Source organism: Andrographis paniculata, unplaced genomic scaffold, assembly GCF_009805555.1.
Source record: "Andrographis paniculata isolate CXL003 unplaced genomic scaffold, ASM980555v1 Contig52END, whole genome shotgun sequence".
In the NCBI taxonomy this organism is placed as follows: Eukaryota; Viridiplantae; Streptophyta; class Magnoliopsida; order Lamiales; family Acanthaceae; genus Andrographis; species Andrographis paniculata.
In genome coordinates this window covers 1,333,108-1,353,239 of record NW_026137587.1, presented here as the reverse complement: position 1 = coordinate 1,353,239, position 20,132 = coordinate 1,333,108, and the positions used below count along the sequence as shown (strand labels likewise).

The 20,132-nt window shown below is 30.8% G+C and overlaps 1 protein-coding gene across 1 annotated transcript; it reads right to left on the bottom strand.

Moving 5' to 3' along the window:
* Positions 1-12,585: 12,585 nt before the first annotated feature.
* Positions 12,586-17,939, bottom strand: LOC127254797 (probable pectinesterase 8). Its single transcript, XM_051280078.1, has 5 exons — positions 17,529-17,939; positions 17,260-17,431; positions 16,970-17,176; positions 13,349-13,608; positions 12,586-12,765 (listed from the first exon to the last, which is right to left on the bottom strand). The coding sequence occupies exons 1-5, from the start codon at positions 17,936-17,938 to the stop codon at positions 12,612-12,614; spliced, it is 1,203 nt and encodes a 400-aa protein (XP_051136035.1). The 5' UTR covers position 17,939; the 3' UTR covers positions 12,586-12,611.
* Positions 17,940-20,132: the final 2,193 nt, after the last annotated feature.

Below are 20,132 nucleotides of genomic sequence, written 5' to 3'. Positions count from 1 at the left end.
ATCGTCTATGAATGTGATAAAATATTAATTACCACCATATTTTGTACAATTTTTAAGTCAGCATACATCATTGTGAATCAATTCAAGTTGTTCTATTTCACGTTGAATAATTTGGAATGTGTTACTCCCTAATTTTCAAACCCGATAAGGAGTAGCTGTCGTAAGCGAAGGATCAACCCATTTGGCCCACGAAAAAGCCCAGTCCAACCCGGAGGCCCACCAAAAATGAGAGTTGAACTAGTCCAAAAGTCCTATTCGGATTAAGAACAAATCTAATTTGGATAAGAAAACATTGGTGGGAGTTAGAGAAGTTAAGAAAGAAGTTGGATGAAGTAGTAGATAAAGTTGGAAGTTAAAACCTAGCGGATAAATATGGGTAGTTATCTATTATGATATAAATTGGATATTTGGGCAACCAATGAGACGTCCCGCACCATCTCCCAAAGGTTCCATAATTTTTTTCTTCTTTGTTATTCTTTATTTTCTTTCTATATTTATGCATTGTTATTATTATTCCTTTCATTTATTTTGATTAGTTTTTCTTTGATTACGATCTGATTCTATTCAAGAGCAGCAATTCAATTCATTTATTTCTCTTCCTTGCATAATAAATTATCTTTATTTCTTGTTCCTAAATTTTTGTTTAAATCATTCTACTTAAGTCAATTCAATCTCTTTTCGATTGCTTCTTCTTACGGTTCTTCTCAATTCAACAACTTTATCCCTGAAATATTTAGATCAATTTATTTTTATTACGAAATTAGCCGGATAATTTATTGAGTAGGCCAGAGAACCCGATTATTGTCAATTTTGATAGCCCTAAACTCATTGGGCCGTCATCGAAAAAAATTTCAGCGATAACAGATTGGCACGCCCAGTGCGACTCCAATGAGTCTCGCATTTTTACGCAATTGAGAAATCGCAAGTTAGCATCTTTGGGAAGAACCACAATATCGATTGCCGGCGAAATTACAGTGCTGCACGTTTCCAGAGAAATCACACATGAGGAATCCTCTGCAGCAGCTCCGAGAGGTGTGGAAAAAATGGTGACAATCTCGGCTAGCATTTTACAGGATCATATATTCGAGAAGAGATCCAAACGGCACTCCACGGCTCAGCGCTGAAGCTTTCCCAGTATGTTACAGATTTACTAAAGCTCACCATTCGTGAATACTCGCATGTGTGAAATAATAAAAAAAAACATCCACAAAGGAGAAGCTTCCACGACCAACATTGAACCTATCGGAAACGATCCTCTGTCAATGGTGGAACTAGACAACACCGGATCCCATTTGGAAAAGTTCCGGTATTGACGCAAGGGACCAACAACAAAGGTGCCTCGGATGAGTTTGTGGCTGAAGCATCGACGTCCTCTAGGTAGGCTATTACGAGGCAGCCATTATTCCAGAGTCAGAAGCATCAAAGATCGCAATTATCAACCGTCGATGCTTGGGGGCCATAGCCGAACATGACCCCGACAACCTCCAGCCTTTCGTACGACCTCTGGAATCACATGGGGGTAACCGCAACACCTCCGAGTTTACCTTGGGAGCAACCTCGTCTCTTTCGGGACCCTGAGGATCAGCCCCTATGGCTATCGTAGTGGCGTGGGGATCAAAACCTACTCCATCGGCGTGCCGCCTCCGCATTAGGGGCAAAGAGCATATTATATGATGAATTTTCCTGAAGCATTCGGGCAACGTCAAAATTATAGATCTCCAAATCAGAGGGTTTTAGTACCATTCGGGAACTTTTCAGCTCCGACGGCGCCACAGATGACTTGGGTGACAACTTTGACTCATCTGGGACCAACACTAGCTTCACGGATGACTCGAAAGGCATCTCTAGCATCACATCCAGTGTTAACAGCTCTATGGACGACTTAAGAGGTACATCCGGTAGCACTTCCAACTCCAGACACCACCCGAAGAACAGCCCCACCCTCTCCCGGAGGACTTCCAGCTCCATAAATCACCCAGAGGACAGCCAAGCCACCTCCGGGAGCTCTTCTGCTTCAGACACTGCCCGGAGGACATCCCCACCACCTCTGGGAGCACCTCCAGCTCTAGACACTGCCCGGAGGACTTCCCCGCCACCTCCGGGAGCACTTCTAGCTTCAAACATCACGTGAAGGATAGCCCCGCCACCTTCGGGAGTACTTTTAGCTCCGAACATTACCCGAAGGACAGCTCTGTCACCTCCGGAAGTGCATCCAGCTTAAAAAATTACCCGAAAAGTAGCCCTGACGATGACGCCAGCATCGAGGGCTACAAGGGATGTAGATCCACCACATTAGCGCCGGGAAGGGCCTAGAAAGACCCACTAGCTCCGAGATGGTCAACTCCGTCAAATTCGGATAGAACGGCCCCAGATCCGAGTAGACCAACACCAACTCTTGTATTGTCACGCAAAAATACCCTCACCCACATTATCGATCCATAGGCGATCGAAAAGATAGTCCGAATGATATACGGAGACCCCATCCAGATACCCGCAAGGTCGTACTATGAGCATCCATTCTCGGATTAGATCAATGTCAAATATCCTCTCCTCCAGAATGCTCGGACCCCCGAGTTCATGTTTTTTTAGAGGAGGACTTGCGCTCAACGATTGAGCATGTCGATCGATTCACGGCGCAGTGCAGATGGGACTTTAGGGAAAATGATTGGTACAAGCTCCAACTATTTCCGTTATCCCTCACTGAACCGGCCTTCACATGGTATGAATCTCTCCCTCTTAATTCAATTCATATATGGGAAGACCTAGAAAGGGAGTTCCACGAGCGGTTTTACAACCCGCTTCCGGAAGTGACAGTATCCAATTTAACTAACCTATGGTAAAAGTATGATGAGCCAATAAGAATTTTTTTGGAAAGATTTCGCAGGTAGAAGGTCGATGTCAGGTGTGGATACACGAAAAGAAATTCGTCGACATGGCAGTGACATAACTTTGTGACAATTTGGCCCTTCAAGAGTAAAACAATTTCTGATAGCTTTTCGCAAAGGCGGCCAAGGCGGAATAGCTCTTCCGAGACGTCAGTGGTAAAGATCATTCATTGCATCCAAAGAAAGGCAATTTCGATGTCGATGAAGGATCTGATCGGGCCCCCATGACCATTCATCTGTCTCATGCGCCGATCAATAACGTCGGAGTACACCCAATGAAATCTCGCACATTAATAGCTATGGCCGACGGAAACCGAAGGGACCATAGCGACACATTTGCGAAAAATCTATTTTGAAAAAAATGGAAAGATATAGAGGGTGGCCTCAGTTGGACTTTTACCAAAAAAATCAAGAAGTTTTAATTCCAACCGCCGCACTCCTCAACAAATCTGACCCTGAGATGACCCGGATAAGCTCCCTGTTGTTGCCGGATGATGCCATATGAAGCTAAAGCCAATGTACCGCCAAAATCTCAATATAAAAATAGTGGATTTCAAAATTCTGTATTTCATGCAAACGTTTTGCCCAATTATTTTTATTGGGGGCATTTGTTATCCACTAAAATTAAAATGTAAGCCCAATACCTAAAACCATTTAATGGTCAAAAGAGTAGTTGAGACATAGGCACATGGAACGGAGAAGTTGAGGAAAAGTGGGATGGAATTGTGGATAATTGATGAACTGAGAAGTTACTAAAAAATATAATATAAATAGAAAAAAGAGAACAGGAAAAATCAGACGTCTAGCACCAAAGCAAACAATTCTTTCTTCTTATTTGTCTTATTCCTTTCTTTTTTTCATTTTTTCTATTGCTTCATTCCTTGTTCTTTCTAGTTTTTTTTTTTTTTTTTCCGTACTTTCTTATCTTGCAATTTAATTTGGTTATCAATATCTAGCCATCTTTCTTCCTAAATTTACTTTTCTTTTTTTTTTTTTTTTCTAATTTAAACTTTTTTTTGTATATTTTGTCAAATTGAGTGGACTTCTTTCATCACTTTCTTCTGAAAATATTGCAATATTGATTATTGATTGCGATACTAGTCCAGATACTTTCTTGTAGTCCATGGAATCAAATTTTTTCGATTTCGACTGGCCTAAATCTGTTGAGCCGTGATTGACGAAATTTTCAGCGGCAACAAAATGATAATCGAGCTTGTTTTGCTTTAATAAAAATTTCATATTTATGTATATATAATTCGAGTTTTGGAATGTGGTTCAGGTTAATTAATCGATGTATTGAATCATAATTAACATAACTCAATCAACTATGACATAAAGAAGAGAACTCGAAAATATAAGAAATAAGCTTATTATTATTCTTATTATCAATAATTGTCATAGTACAACATTTTAGAAGTCTATCTTCTACATTTTCTTTACGCACATACACTTCTGATTTACGCAAAACAAAATTATCACCATTCATGTTAATATTAATGTCGTGTTTCATCAGGAGTATCCCCGAGATCAAGTTCTTCGTCATTGCCGGAAAATACATAATGTTGGTCAGCATCACAATTCTTCAAGACGTCATCTTTAGAACCACATTTCCAATCCCTTTGACTTCAGAAAGAGTTGTATTTCCCATGTACATCGTTTCTCTTTCGATATGCTCAAATGAGGAGAACTGGTTTCTATTTATGCATATGTGGTGTGTTGCTTTAATATCGAGCTACCATTATTTCTTATCCGATCCTACTAAGTTTGCCTCAAAGACAAGATATGTCAAGTCAAGTGGTTTCCTCTTTAGCAATGATGTTTTTCTAATTCGCCTCTTTATTCCTTTTTAGTGTCTTGCAGTCTATCGAACAGTGTCTTAACTTCTCGTAATTGAAACAATTGCCCTTGAAGCTACTAATTGATTTTTCCTTTGTTTTATCAATGCCACTAGATGGCTTCAACTTCTCCTTGCCCTTATCTTCGGGCTTCCAGTAATTTCCAGGGTGCTCATTGTTCCTTGAAGGAGTCTTGAAACAAGAGCCTTGACCTTTTGTTTGATCACATTGGCCTTGCTTCCAAGCATCAAATGTTTATTACTTGTCAGATTTGGTCTATGCTCCTCTTCAGTTTTGAGAGAATTGATCAGTCTCGCCATGTCTATTTTCTTCGTTTGTGTTTCAAATAAATCTTGAAATCACTCTAACTAGGAGATAATTTTCAATTATCGTTGTTGCTTGAAATGAATCAGCTTGGATTTTATACAGAATCAGCTGAAACTCATCAAGTTAATTCATAATACTCTTTTTGTCCACTATCTTGAAATTTAAATATTGTCCCACAATGAATTTATTGGCATCATCATCCTCGATTATGTACATTTCCAACGTCTCCCACAACTTTTTACCCGTTAAGGCACATCAGTAGACATCATACACGAGTCACCCAAACCATTAAGTACATAATTTTTGCACATAAATCTGAGCATTATCATGTTTTTAGAATTTTTGCTTTATGTTCTTCCGATAACCCTTCAAGCACAACAAGTGCGTCCTCCATCAACTAGTCCACCAGATTCAATGTCGTCACATAAAATAACATCTTCTGTTGTCACGTTCTAAAGTTCTGCCCATTGAATTCTTCTAGCTTCTCGTCTAACGCATCAACTGCTGCATCGGATTAGAATATAATCCGTAGCAACAATAGGTTGTAAACCCTTCAAGTCGATTAATTGTTGTTCGGATGACGCAACAAGACCCTACTCAAGCCTTCTATTCATACGTTGCGGACGAGGCAGAGTAGAAAAAGGATGTTTCATGTGGGCATCAACAGGATGCTATTTTTGTAGTCCAACAACAGGCTTGTTGGAGATTGCATCAAAAAGCTATGCCTTCTCCATTGTGGCTTTCAAAGCTTGTTCGTATGCTACTTTTGCAGCCTTCTAAGCTGAAGTTCTTTTGGCCGTCTCACATCTGGCAGCAATGCGCTCGGCAGCCTCACCGGTTGTGTAAGGTAGCTAAGATTGTGGAATAGAGGAGAAAGGAGTGTGAGGCTCATTGGAATTCACCTCCTCGTCCTACTCCCCGTCAACACCAATCTAAGCATCATCGTTCCGAAACCTGTCACCTCCATCACACAAAATGTCAATCATCGCTTCGTCTTCAGGTATTATCTAGGCTGCCAGGATTTTATCACAAATTTGGAAAATTTCGTCAGCCATCTTATATTTTCATGTCAAAATTGTTACCGAAATAATATGTGAAAATGAGATGAGAGAAAATCCACATCGAAAATCAAATAACATATTTGAGATAAGAAAACGGATTCGAGCTTCGTATTATACGGGATCTCCTTGAAGCAAATGCAGCCCGCCACCTGTTGCTACCCATGATAGAACAAATCAAATTAAGATTAAAGATCCCACCACGAAGCAAACCAATAAAACACAAGAAGTTTTTGGAAAATCTCGCAAGAAATAAGATTTCAGAGAGATTTTATGTTATACAAAAGAGAAAATTATAATATTTTTGTGAAAAAAAATAATAAAAGAACAAGTGAGTGATCGTCGAGTGTTTTGTGTTATTAAGCTTGAGAGAAAGAAATTTTAATTATCCTAATAATCATCCCACATAATACATAATGGACTCACTTTGAATTTGCACGAAATTAAAATAATATAAATACAAAAATTAAATTTATTATTATTGGGCTCGACCCACATGGCCCATGAGCCCCATAGCCCAATGTCCAATCTTTGAGCATTAATGTAGTTCGTGTCCCAAGCCCAATTAAACTCTAGCCCAAACAAGCTCTAGTGTCAAGTCCAATAGCGACATCCACTTTCATATATAAAGAGATATGAAACTGAAATAAAATTTTATTATCTTTCTTCTTCACCTCTTAAATATTCAATATATAATTAGTATGATTTCTATCAAAATATATTATTTGTCTTATAAAATATTAATTTAATATATCTGAAATCTTCTTGTTACATAATTGAATTAGTAACTTGTCTTTCTGGCTTACTTTGCAAATTATTAACTTAAATTGAAATTCACCAAAAAATATATTCGGAAAATAGTGATTTAGGTTCCGCCGATTAACTTTAAATTGGACACATAACAATTACTTTTCATCTGGAATTTTAGAGTTCATGAGTCAATTAATCTAACAATTAAAAAATCAAAGAATAATAATATTAATGGGAAGCATCATTGTTTATATAATAGGTGGTCGTTGGAAAGTCTTATTCTGGTTTTGTGTTAACGTTATTAATTAGTTTGTTGATAATTAGTTTATCAACTCAAATTAATTAATTACTAGTGTTTTAAAGACAAATTTAGTAAGTGCATCATGCATGACGTAATTAGTACTAATCATGTAATAAACCCCACAATTAAATACAGATGAGTGAGACTTTGCAATTATAATACTATTATTTAACCTAAGTTCATTAGCATAGTGTCGGATAATATAAATGTGTGTATTTAATCAAAGAAAAATGATTTTTAATCTCGTCTATTACTCCTTTCGTTCTAGTTAGATTGTCTATATTACTGCAAATACATAAATTTAGATAGTAAGTAATTAAGAATGTATTACTATATTACTATTATAGATTAAGATTTTAAATAACTAAATAATTAAATTAAGATTTAAAAAAATTATAAATTATGAAATTTAAAATGTACGTGATTACAATGTATGATCATATTTTCAAAAATATAAAAATAAATTATGTAGAAGAACTGAAGAAAAAAAAAAATTATGTGAAAAATAAGAAGTATTATTTTAGTCCACTAAATAAAGTATACATAGAAATAGTCATATATTTCATCTATATTTCATCTATAGTCGCTAAAAATACTTTTTTTATTGAAATATTAATGCTTGTGCTGATATGATACCTCTAAGGTTAATATGAGTATCAATTTTTAATAAATTTGACAATTGATAAATTCATATCGGATTGAATATTTTAAATGGGTGAAATCACTCAATTCTAACCTGACCCGTATATTATTGTATCGGATTTGTGTTGATCCGTATACATATTTGGTCGAAATCCTTAACCCAAACTTAATTATTTCGTATGGAATTGTTGTGTCATATTAATTATTTTCGATTCTAGTGTAATGTATGTAGTGAATTAGGTTAGATTATTTAAAATTAAATTTAATTTAAAATAATACGTGTCATATTTGTGTTGATTCATATACATAATTCGGTCAAAATTCTTAATCCAAACACAATTATCTCATATCGGATTGTCGTATCATATTAGTTTTTGCCGACTCTAGTTTTTAACACCAAAATTTGACATAATTTTTTTTTAAAAAATACGCAAATATATATTATATTTGAATAGATATACAAACCTAGATTCATGTCAATATATGGCTCTAAAAATTACTGGTTGGTTAGTTCTCGGGGTGTTATGTTAGAATATTTCGAAACCAAATCACCTTTTCAATGAGTGTGAAACTATTTCTGCATGCTTTATCTAAAGTACAAATATGCTTTGTCGAGCTCCGAAATGTTGGGTGTCACCTAATTCAGGGATGAACATTATTTTATCTTTATGAACGTTACAACACGAATCGGAGGTACTACCAAACATATTTATTTTTACGAAGAAAGGTTCTACCTCGACTCGACTCAATAAAATTTTAAATTCATTTCAATATGTCATAAATTTAAAATTAATTTCGATAAATTATTTTAAATTTTGAATTCTATTTTTCGATAAGAACAACAACAACAATAATAATAATGATAATAATAATAATAATAATAATAATAATAAGATACCTTTTGATGCAGGACTATGGGTCAAACAACTAATGTATAAATAATCCAACTACTCTAGAATAAGTTGTGTTACTTTATACACAGAAAAACTATCATGCATATTATAAAAGTACTTGTATACATAAATAAAACTTTACGATTGCAAACATTGGGGAAAATTGCAAAAAATATCTCACACGTATATTTCATTATCACTTTTGTCTTGTATTTATCTCTCTGGCAAAATATATCCCACATATTTTCAAAAGTCGTTATTTCTCTCATTTGACCGCACGTGGCCGCGCGTGATTGCGCGTAAGGGCGCGTGGTGTGAATTTCACGCGGGAGAAAATGACATAAATAACGACTTTTATAAACATGTGGGATATATTTTGTCAGTGAGATAAATACATGACAAAAGTGATAATAGAGTATAACTGGGATATTTTTTGCAATTTACTCCAAACTTTGTGTAGATATTATATCAAATAGTTATGCTTTGATGAGATATAGTACATGCAGTATGAAATTGTGTTCGTTGTGATTTATTCATCATTATAATATTTTTTTTAAAAGAAAAAATTAATTCTTTCTGTGTAGGAAACATATATATATATATATATCATTGAAAATTCTTGTAAAAAATTCTTGTAAAAAACTAATTTACATGAATTGGTTGTGCTCTTTGAGTTTTGTTTTTTTTTTTTTTTTAATGTGATATTTTGTAAAAATGAATAATGTATTTTTTTATAGGGAATTGCAATACTTGTAAAATAAAAAAGTGGGAAAAAAAAGTTCAGAATATTTTATTCCCAGACACAATTTCAGTTATTTTTGTTGTGCAACTCTCTTCTACAAATTACTCTCTCCATCCTAAATAATTTGTCCATAATTTTTATCCTTGTGTGTCCTGTATAATTTGTTTTTTCCTTTTTTTTTAAACATGATTATACACTTTAATCTAATTTTAAATTTTATAATTTTCTTAATCTTAATTAAACTATTTAATTATCTTAATATTAATTTATAATAATTTTTACTGATATACTTCTTAACTGTTTACTAGTTATACTTTACTTAAATTTTCGTATCTATCGTAATAGATTCAAATTATATGGGAAACTGAGTATTTTCTAGACTCCTAATTAATGAAATCACTTTACAGTCTCTAGTCAATGATTAATTTATAGAGATTTCTAAAACTTAATATCTAATAATAGTAAATACTGAATATTGCATGTGATTATTGATTAATTTAAAAATTTACTTAAAATTATTTAAAGTGATCCACGCCCAATTATCAATAATTTTTGCATCTGTAATTGATTCTGGTCGAAATTATTACGTGTATTTTCATGTTCAACGGATAATATCGGAAATAGTAGTGATTGATTATCCATGTAGAAAACAAAAAATACCACTTTAACAACATTTTTGTAAAATATGAATAAACTTGTTTTTATGAGTTATGATAATATTCTTACCATAATTTAGGGCATGCGATTATTTATTTTTCTATATATAAGTATATTTATAATTATAAGACATTATGGTTATGATTTACCATAATATTATTATTAAAAAAAACTAGTTATTAAATAGTATGTACAGAAATGATATAATCAACTATACACTGCATATTTATTATTTTCATAAAATTCTATTATTATATAATCCCTATGTCCAATTCACCATGTTCACGTTATTGTTTATGTCCGTCTCACATTTTATGTCATTTTGTTATTATTATTATTTTTTTAAAGATTACACACATTAATCTCTTTTAAAATTTATAATTTTATTAATTTTAATTAGACTAATTAGTTATCGCCGAAAACTCCACATGTGATTTCAAAAAATTGCGTCAAATCTTCTATACCTTCAAAACTGTGTCAAACTTTATGATGGTTTCATAAACTCTGCATTTAACCCCTTGATCGTCCTTATGAAACATGATGGAGCTTGACGCAATTTTGAAAGTATAAAAAATTTGATACAATTTCGTGAAATTACAAGTGCATTTTGTGCAGTTTTGTCTTAGTTATCTTAATTTTAATTTATAATTATTTATATTATAAAATAATTATTCTTACTAATATACATTATTAATTATTTACTAATTATATTTCTACTAAATTCTTGTATTTACAGTAATTCGGATACGATAGCCGAGACAGATGAAATATTATATTGTTAACAAAAAAAATATTCACTACATACTATATAATAAGTATATATTTTTTAAGTAATATTATCGACCATAAATTTATATTTATTACTTTCATAAAATTGTGTGATTATATAATATATGTTATTAACAAAAATATATATACTAAATAGTACTCCTTCGTCCCAAACAAGGTGCAATATTCATTTTTTACACGTGTTTTTAGGCGTGTAGTATTAAGTAGGATAATTTAGAAATTAGGTGATGTGATGAAAAGATAAATATATATTTTATTTTTTGTATTTGGATGATGTGAGAAGATAAAGTGTGGGGTAGAGATTAAGTATAATTAATTATTTTCTATTTTAGAAATATTGCAGGGTGTTTGGGACATATCAAAAAGAAAATGTTGAAGGGTGTTTGGAATGGAGGGAGCACTGTATAAGAAAAAATATTATCAACCACATAATATATATATATAGTAGACATAAATTACTTTATTTCTTAAATTTATAATTTATTAATATATCAACTAGAAAGTTTTAAAAAAAATATACTATATTCGTCTGGCTCTAAGGTCTCATTGCGTGTTGATCTTTGATTATTAATTATTATATCAAAACGTAATACAATTTTTTTTAAAAAAACGCAAAAATACTTCCATTAGTATCTTATAATACTAATAGAAGAACATTTGTACAAAAAAATATATATACAAATATAAAAATATTTTTAATATTAAATATAATGCCGCAAAAGATAAATATGACCTTTATAAGCGGACTACGGAGTATATAATGGATTGAGATGCTTTGGAAAGAACGCACAAAATGGTTTCTTTGGTTTTGGTTTGATTTTCTATTCTTTATTTGAATTTTAGTTTGATTAATATTTTGATATAATATTTTATAAAAAAAAAAATATAGGGTAAATTTCTTTTTTAGTCCCGTAACTAAACCCCCTTATCATTTTAATCCCATAAGTGAAGTTTGTCGCAAACTAGTAGTGAAAAATTTTCGTTGTTTTAGTCCTCCACTTACTGGACTAAAATGATAAAAAATTTTGTGTTGTCGGGGGTTTAAATCCATGATCTTATGGTCACAAATCCAACCCCTACACCACTAGGTCATCCCTTACGGGATGCATATGATGTCTATCTTAGTTTATATAGGTGTTGACATAAATTGTACGTGTTGTGTGACCTACTTTAATGTATTATTTTATATTATATTAACATATATATTTTGCTAACTATATATATAATCTCTATAAGCACTATGCTGCTGTTAGAGACAAACCAATCCCGCTTCGGGTGTATATCCGACGGGGCAACTCATTATGGGTTAATTGTGGATTTGTCTTAAATCTTTACTTTATAAGTATTTAGCTTTCTTTTTTAGTCCTAATAATAAGAGTTAATTGCGAGTTGGTCCTTACAGTTAGTATAAATAAGGAGTTAAGTTTGTGGATAAAAATTATTCAGAAGAATAAGGCTAGATTGGTTGTTGCTGCGACTAGCTCTGTCCAGTATTATGTTTATTCGCAAGTGAATAAAATATTGTAGGAATAACAATTAATAATTAAATAACTAACGAGCATATAAACAATACAAATTAAATTATTTATATATATTTAAGTTTTGATATTTTTTAGTGAATCAAAATAATTGTTAGTTTTAATGTTTTGTATAAACAATAATTATTTAATACGAAAATAATAATAATAATAATAATAATAATAATAACAAAGAGAATTACAATATAGAGTAATTAATTATACGAAGGCAACCATTGTTGGGCATCAATGAAAGAAACATTGAGAAACAAGGAAGCCTGCGTATCGTTGAGTCTTTGTGCATAAGGCGCTCTTAATGTTGAATTCGCCCCTTCTCCGGTACAGTTATACTCTCCATAAAATATTGTCCTGAATTAAAATTATTATTATTATTATTATTATTATTATTATTATTATTATTATTAAATGATATATATAGAGGGTAAACTGTTTTTTTAGTCTCGTAGACCCCCTTGTCATATTAGTCTCGTAAGTGGAGTCTATCACAAATTAATCCCATAAATGAAAAATTTTCGTTGTTTTAGTCCTTCGGCGCTGGAGATGTCCCCGTGGCTCGCCGGAGTCACCAGGTGTTTAGCCAAGTCAGGGACATCTGGCGGACACATGGATTTTTTTTTTTCATTTTTTTTTATTTTTAAATTTTTTTTTAAATTGGACTAAATAAAAAAAAATGCAAATAAAATTAGAAATAAGTTTTTTAAAAAATTTAAAAATAAATAAAAAAATCCACGTGTCCGCCATGTGTCGTTGACCTGGCGGACACGTCACCTCCGGCGAGCCACGCGGGCGTCTCCGGCGCCGGAAGACTAAAACAGCGAAAAGTTTTCACTTATAGGACTAGTTTGCGACATGCTCCACTTATGGGATTAAAATGATAAAGGAGTCCAGTTACGGGACTAAAAAAAATAATTTACCTATATATGATACTTACTGGTCTCTCGTGGGGTCATTGAAGTCATTCCATCCCTCGGGAGCTATGATATCGGACATGGCCGTGTATGCGAATACGACGGTGGAGAAGGGGCGCCAGGCGCGGCCCAACCAAATCCTTCCGGTCCCTCCAATGCTACAGTTGACGAACACAAATCCACTGTTCTCGTCTTTTGAAGCTTTGCCTTGCGCTGTAACCGCGCCATTTATAATTCTAGTACCGGGGGGCACGGGGCTTGCTATCGACGTCATACGGCAATTCTACACACAATGGTTTTTAAACCAACATTTGTGAGATGAGATGAGATGTGATGAGATGATTTCTTATATTCAAAATTAGGCATTACAAAATGAATGTTTAATATAAATAAATTGGGTAAACTGTTTTTTTAGTCCCGTAATTGGACCATTTTATCATTTTAGTCCCGTAAGTGGAGCCTGTCGCAAACTAGTCCCATAAGTAAAAAAATTTTGTTGTTTTAGTCCTTCGGCACCGGAGACGCCCGCGTGGTTCGCCGGAGGTGACGTGTCCGCCAGGTGTCCCGCCAGGTCAGCGACACCTGGCGGACACGTGGATTTATTATTTTTTTTCATTTTCTTTATTTTTTTTAATTGAACCAAATAAAAAAAATAAAAAAATAAAAAAAAATTAAAAATAAGTTTTAAAAAAATTTAAAAACATAAAAAAAAAATCCACGTGTCCGCCAGGTCAGCAACACCTGGCAGACACGTCACCTCCGGCGAGCCACGCCGACATCTCCGGCGCCGGAGGACTAAAACAACGAAAATTTTTCACTTATGGGACTAATTTGCGACAGGCTTCACTTACGGGACTAAAATGATAAGGGGGTCCAATTACGGGACTAAAAAAACAGTTTAAAATTTCACCTATACTTGTTGGCCTATTTATGTAACCAAGTTTCTTCGTACAACAAAATTTGTTTATACGTATTTTTATTAATAGTTTAAAAGACAATATATACATACACTCATATAATATATATACATATTTTATCAATTTACAAAATATTAATAATTTAATATAAAATTATTATTTTTATATTAACAATACATTTCTTTTTCGTACTTAATATTAAAAAATATATATATAAACCCCAATCAAAAGTACTCAACAAACATGCTGATTGTACTTAACATTTTTCAGTTGGATTACATATTATAGATCAAATTTGTGTTATATTTTTAGTTTTTTCTTTTCTTTTTATAATCGTAATTATTTCCAAAAAATATTTAAAATAAGATTAATTTGTAATATCTTGTTTTTTTTTTCTCTTTTAAATAAATAAATATATACGTATAAAAAATTATATAATATAAAAAATAATATTTTATATTAAATATTAAATATTTATATATGGATAAAAATATGTACATTATATATATTGGGTTTATATATTATACATTTTTGTAATGTTCCTGGAGAATTAGAATTGTATTATTAAATAAATATTGACTGAACAAACTCTATGTTAATTATATATTAATATATAGTATATGTTTGTATTATACATATATTCTCTAAACATAATATCAATACGATATATATTTTATTGAATTATAATTTTTAAAAAATTTACAATATATTTTATTTTTATTTTTAATTATGTATATATATGCATTTTATTATTCAATTTTCATTATGTTTATTAAAATTTATATTTTTTTAATAAAATATTACATCCAAACTACTAATTAAACAAATAATAAAAACAAAAATTCTAAAATGGTTACCAAGTCTACTTTTATTATACTGTGAATAATATCAAATGGTGTGTTTAGTTTGTTTATGTTTTATATTTAAATATTTTTTGAATATTTTAAAATAATATAATATAATTTTTAGATGATATAATAAAAATAACATACTAAAAAACTAACTAAAAAATCTTGAAAAGAATATTCTCCTTTATCACTTAAATTTATTTATTTATTGATTTATTTTGCCTATCACTCAAAAAAAATTTATTTTCTTATTTAGTAAATAATTATTCTATTTTTTATATTTTTATCATAAAAAATAGAAAGTACGTATTTATATTAAAAGGCAAAATGTACTTGAATAATCATGTACATAATATTTTTTGTTTATTGGTTGGTAGATTTGAGTTAGAAATTTTATTATTCATTTTTTTATATTATTAAATTAAATATTTTATCAAAAAATATTTTTATTTAATGAAACAAATTGAAATTCTTATTCGAATTCAAATTTTTAAATTATTAGTTCTAATCAAACAAAATACTAATATTTTTTGTTTATTGGTTGGTAGATTTGAGTTAGAAATTTTATTATTCATTTTTTTTATATTATTAAATTAAATATTTTATCAAAAAATATTTTTATTTAATGAAACAAATTGAAATTCTTATTCGAATTCAAACTTTTAAATTATTAGTTCTAATCAAACAAAATACTTTCTTGTAATCATAATATAATAGTACAATGTATTAAATCTTTTATTATTATTTTAATTTGAGATGTATTAAAATATTTACAATTTTTCTTTTCTACACTTAATTTTTAAAAATATATCATTTTATATACCTTTTAAAAAATATTATAAATAAAAATGTTCAATTAAAATGATAAGAGAATAGAAATATCACCAGAGATTTATTCTTTTGTGATTTCAAACTAAAATTAAGAAAAAATCATTTTTGTAACAAAATTTTTTTGTCTCTAAATCTACTTTTTCCGTTACTAATGACATTATAATTAGGAACGGAATTAGGTTAGCTACGTGAACTTTAGAGACGGAATTCTCTTACAAATATATTTTTTTTTTTTAGTGTTAACACAATTTTTGATAAAAATATATTATTTTTCTCATAAAATATTATTGAAAAAAAAAAATCAAATCAATATTTTAGATTAATTTGAAACCACAACTAAAACAATCCATCAAACGAAAATTGAAAATTAAATTTGGACAAAAATTAGCAATTAAATTTAGACGAGAAAAGCATTATATAATATAATGTTGTATTATATGTGTATAACATCTGTAAGTTGACCTACAATGGAAGTTTACGTATGCAATTAATATAAGTCATTGTCATGAATTGTGCATGAAATTGTTAAATAGGTAATAGGTTAGATTGCCAATTAAAGTGAAATACTACAAACACTTAATTCATTCCCAATTTAATTACATATTTTTTTTATAAAAAAAAAAAATTGATACTCCCTCTGTCCCATAACAAGGTATCCATTTACTTTTTGTATATTGATATTTGAATATTAATTATTATATCAAATCGTATTACAAATAAAGAGAAAATTACAAAAATACTTCTATTGTTGTCTTATAATACTAATATAATGACATTTGTATAAAAAATTATACAAATATAAGAATATTTTCAATGTTAAGTACAATGACGCAAAAGATAAATAGATATTTTGTTATGGGACGGAGAGAGTATTATTTATTAATAATAATTTTTTTTTAAAAATATCAAACCAATATTTATTGTTCTGGCAAAAGTTCAAAAACCTTTATCTAACTTTATTTTTTCCTCATACCACTAGGTCATTCCTTACGAAAAATATTTTATGTACGTATGTGTATATAAATTATATATGTTTAATGGCAAATACCTCGTAAAGAGACTTGGCATTCCCAAAAATGAAGTCGATGGAGCCTTGTATATAGCATTCCTTGTAGTAGTGTCGACCCCTATCGTCGTGTAGAGTATCTTGAGCTCCGAAAAATCCACATCCCCAAAAGGCCGCCTCATCTCCCGATATCCTAAGTGCTACGGCTTGGGCTCCTATTGCACCTGGCCCCGGAATTGGAGCCACATTCTAATGTACGTTCAAATCCATCAAATCAATATATATATATATGTCAAATATATATAAAAAGTATAAAAATAGCGATAGCATACCATAAAACTTATGTTTTTGGCAATAAAATTGGGGGCAAAGACTTGGACCGAGCCACTATAGAATGTTCCGTGGGAGGAGTTAGCAGTGTCGTTCCACACAATAGCGGTCGTGGTGTAGCCTTGTCCTTGGAATGTGATATTTGGCTTTGTTTTCGGAACTATAACTTTTTCACTTAATTAATATGTAGTACAAGAGTCGTGTCAATTATATATGTACATGATTATATATCGTTGTTGTGATTAAAATAATTAAAAATTGTGGTTCTTACAAGTACATTCCATTGTTGATCCAAATGATAGTCCTCTTAGAGCTCATGACGCCGACAGCATCCACCGCCGCTTGTATCCTTGTGAAATTGCAACAACCGTTGGGATCCACACATAGCCAAGCCGTCATGTTAGTGTCTTGAGGAGGGAAATCGGGTGGGAAGGTGTCGTCACATATTGTTTTTTTCGTGTTATCCTTTTCATCTTTATGGTGGTGGTGATGGTGGCGGTGTCCAAGTTTTGTCGGGCCAACAATGGGCGACAAAGGGAGGTTGAAATGGATAAGGTTAGGGTTAGGGTTAGGGTTAGGGTTGTTAGAGAACAATGATAGTATGTGCTGAGTGAATAAATTTTTCGAGGCAATAATAGCGACAAAAATCGAAAGATACAAGAAGATGGCTTTAGAGGCCATCCTGGTTCATGTAAGTGTATGTATTTTTTTTTTGTTGGAATTGGGATTATTATAAAAGTGGTGAGTGAAAATAAATAAAATGGCACTTGAAGCATAAGGTTAGAGTGACATGTCTTGCAAGTTATGTTACATTGTCCCAAGCTAAGGTAAGCTAAGCTACTCTCATTCTTGGGACAATGTCATGACAACCCTCTCTACTAAGCTTTCTACAACTCCCTACGTACGCCAATATCTATACATATTCGATTGTGTTTATACTTATTTTCAATGTTATTTATTTTTCACTAATATATGTATGTGTATATATGTCACATAAAATATTTCTTTGCTTAAAATATTATATTAAAAAGTTATAGGTAAACTGTATTTTTAGTCTCGTAATTAGACTATTTAATCATTTTAGTCTCATAATTGAGACTGTCTTAAAATAATCCCGTAAATAAAAAATTTTCACACATTTAGTTCTCCGGTATGCCATGCAGGTGGCACGCAAGCATCTCCGGTGCCGTAGAACTAAATATGTAAAAACATTTCACTTATGAAACTATTTAAGACAATATAGAGTTACGGGACTAAAAAATCGTCTACCCAAAAATTTTTTCAAAATTTATTTTCAAAACAATCAGAATGACGAACTACAATTAAATACTGTTAATAAATTAAATAAATAAACAACGTAATAACAAGAATAATAATTAATAAATTGAAAGATCGTATAGCAAGCTGAAATTGTTAATTCAATATTGCTGAATTTAATCATAACTTTGAATTGTTTAAATTATTTACTTAATTATGAAGATTATATTAAAATCAAACGTTAGGATTAAATTAAGCATATGGTGAATTTATATTGAAGTTAATCAATGATTCGACCCTATAAATTGTTGCATAGTGTATATTATATAAGAGATTTGTATAAAAGTTTTGATATTTTATTTGACTGATGTAAGGTAACTAATATCATCGCTTCAACTATACTTGTTTGAGACTCAATTATTTATTTATTTTTTAAATTAATAACAATAGTAACCGTAAATTGATTTTTTAGTTCGGTAACTAGACTTTTTTATCAATTTAATCATATTATTGGAATTTGTTGCAAACTAGTCTTGTAAGTTAAAAATTTTCGCACTTTTAGTTCTTCGGCGCTGAAGATGCATACATGGCACCCGTGTAGTTCGCCGGATGACACGTGTCTGCCAAGTCAGCGATACCTAGCGGATACATGAATTTTTTTTTTTAAAAAAAAATTAGTTTATTAATTTTTTTTTAAAAAAAAAAATTAGTTTATTTATTTTGCCTTTATGTAAAAATTTAAAAAAAAAATTAAAAATTAAAGATTGAAAATTAAAAATTTTAAAAAATAATAATAAAATAAAAATCCACATGTCCGCCGGGTGTCGTTGACCTGGCGGACACATGTCATTCAGCAAGTCACGTGGATGCCACGTAGGCATCTCCAAAGCTGGAGGAATAAAGTGCGAAAAGTTTTTCACTTATATGACTAATTTGCGTCAGACTCCAATTGCAAAACTAAAATGATAAAGAGGTCCAGTTACGAGACTTAAAAATCAATTTACCCTAATAATAATAATAATATATTTTATTTTATTTTTGTAAATATAAACCTATTCTATCTTCTTTCCATACATTATTAATATTTACCATTTAATATTTGATTCTTCTTCTGTCTAATTTGAATAGTGCATTTATTTTTAATATAGAGTTTAAAAAATAATAGTATTTTAAGTGAGTTGTTAAAAATAGTGTAAATATAATTATTATTATTTTATGTAAAAATAATGATGTGTGAAAAAGTATTAATATTTGTAAAAAAAGTATAATACTTTTGAAATAATTGTTTTGTAAATTGACAATCTAAAATAATAATACGTATACTTTACGAGTGAATGTAGAGAATATTTCATAATTAGTTTGCAAATAATTTAATATTACATATGTCTCGCAACAAGAGCACAATTTGTTTTTCGCACGTAGATTTTTTAATATTAGTACTATATTGGTTTGTAGTAAAAAAATAAAAAAATACCCCTACTAGTATCGTGTAATATAAAAGTAATGACATTTGTGTAATAGTATTTTATAAGTTGTAAGGGTATTTATTATAATAGGTAGATAGTATAATTACTAAATTAGAAAATAGTACCCTTATTTTGAAACGGACAAAAATAAA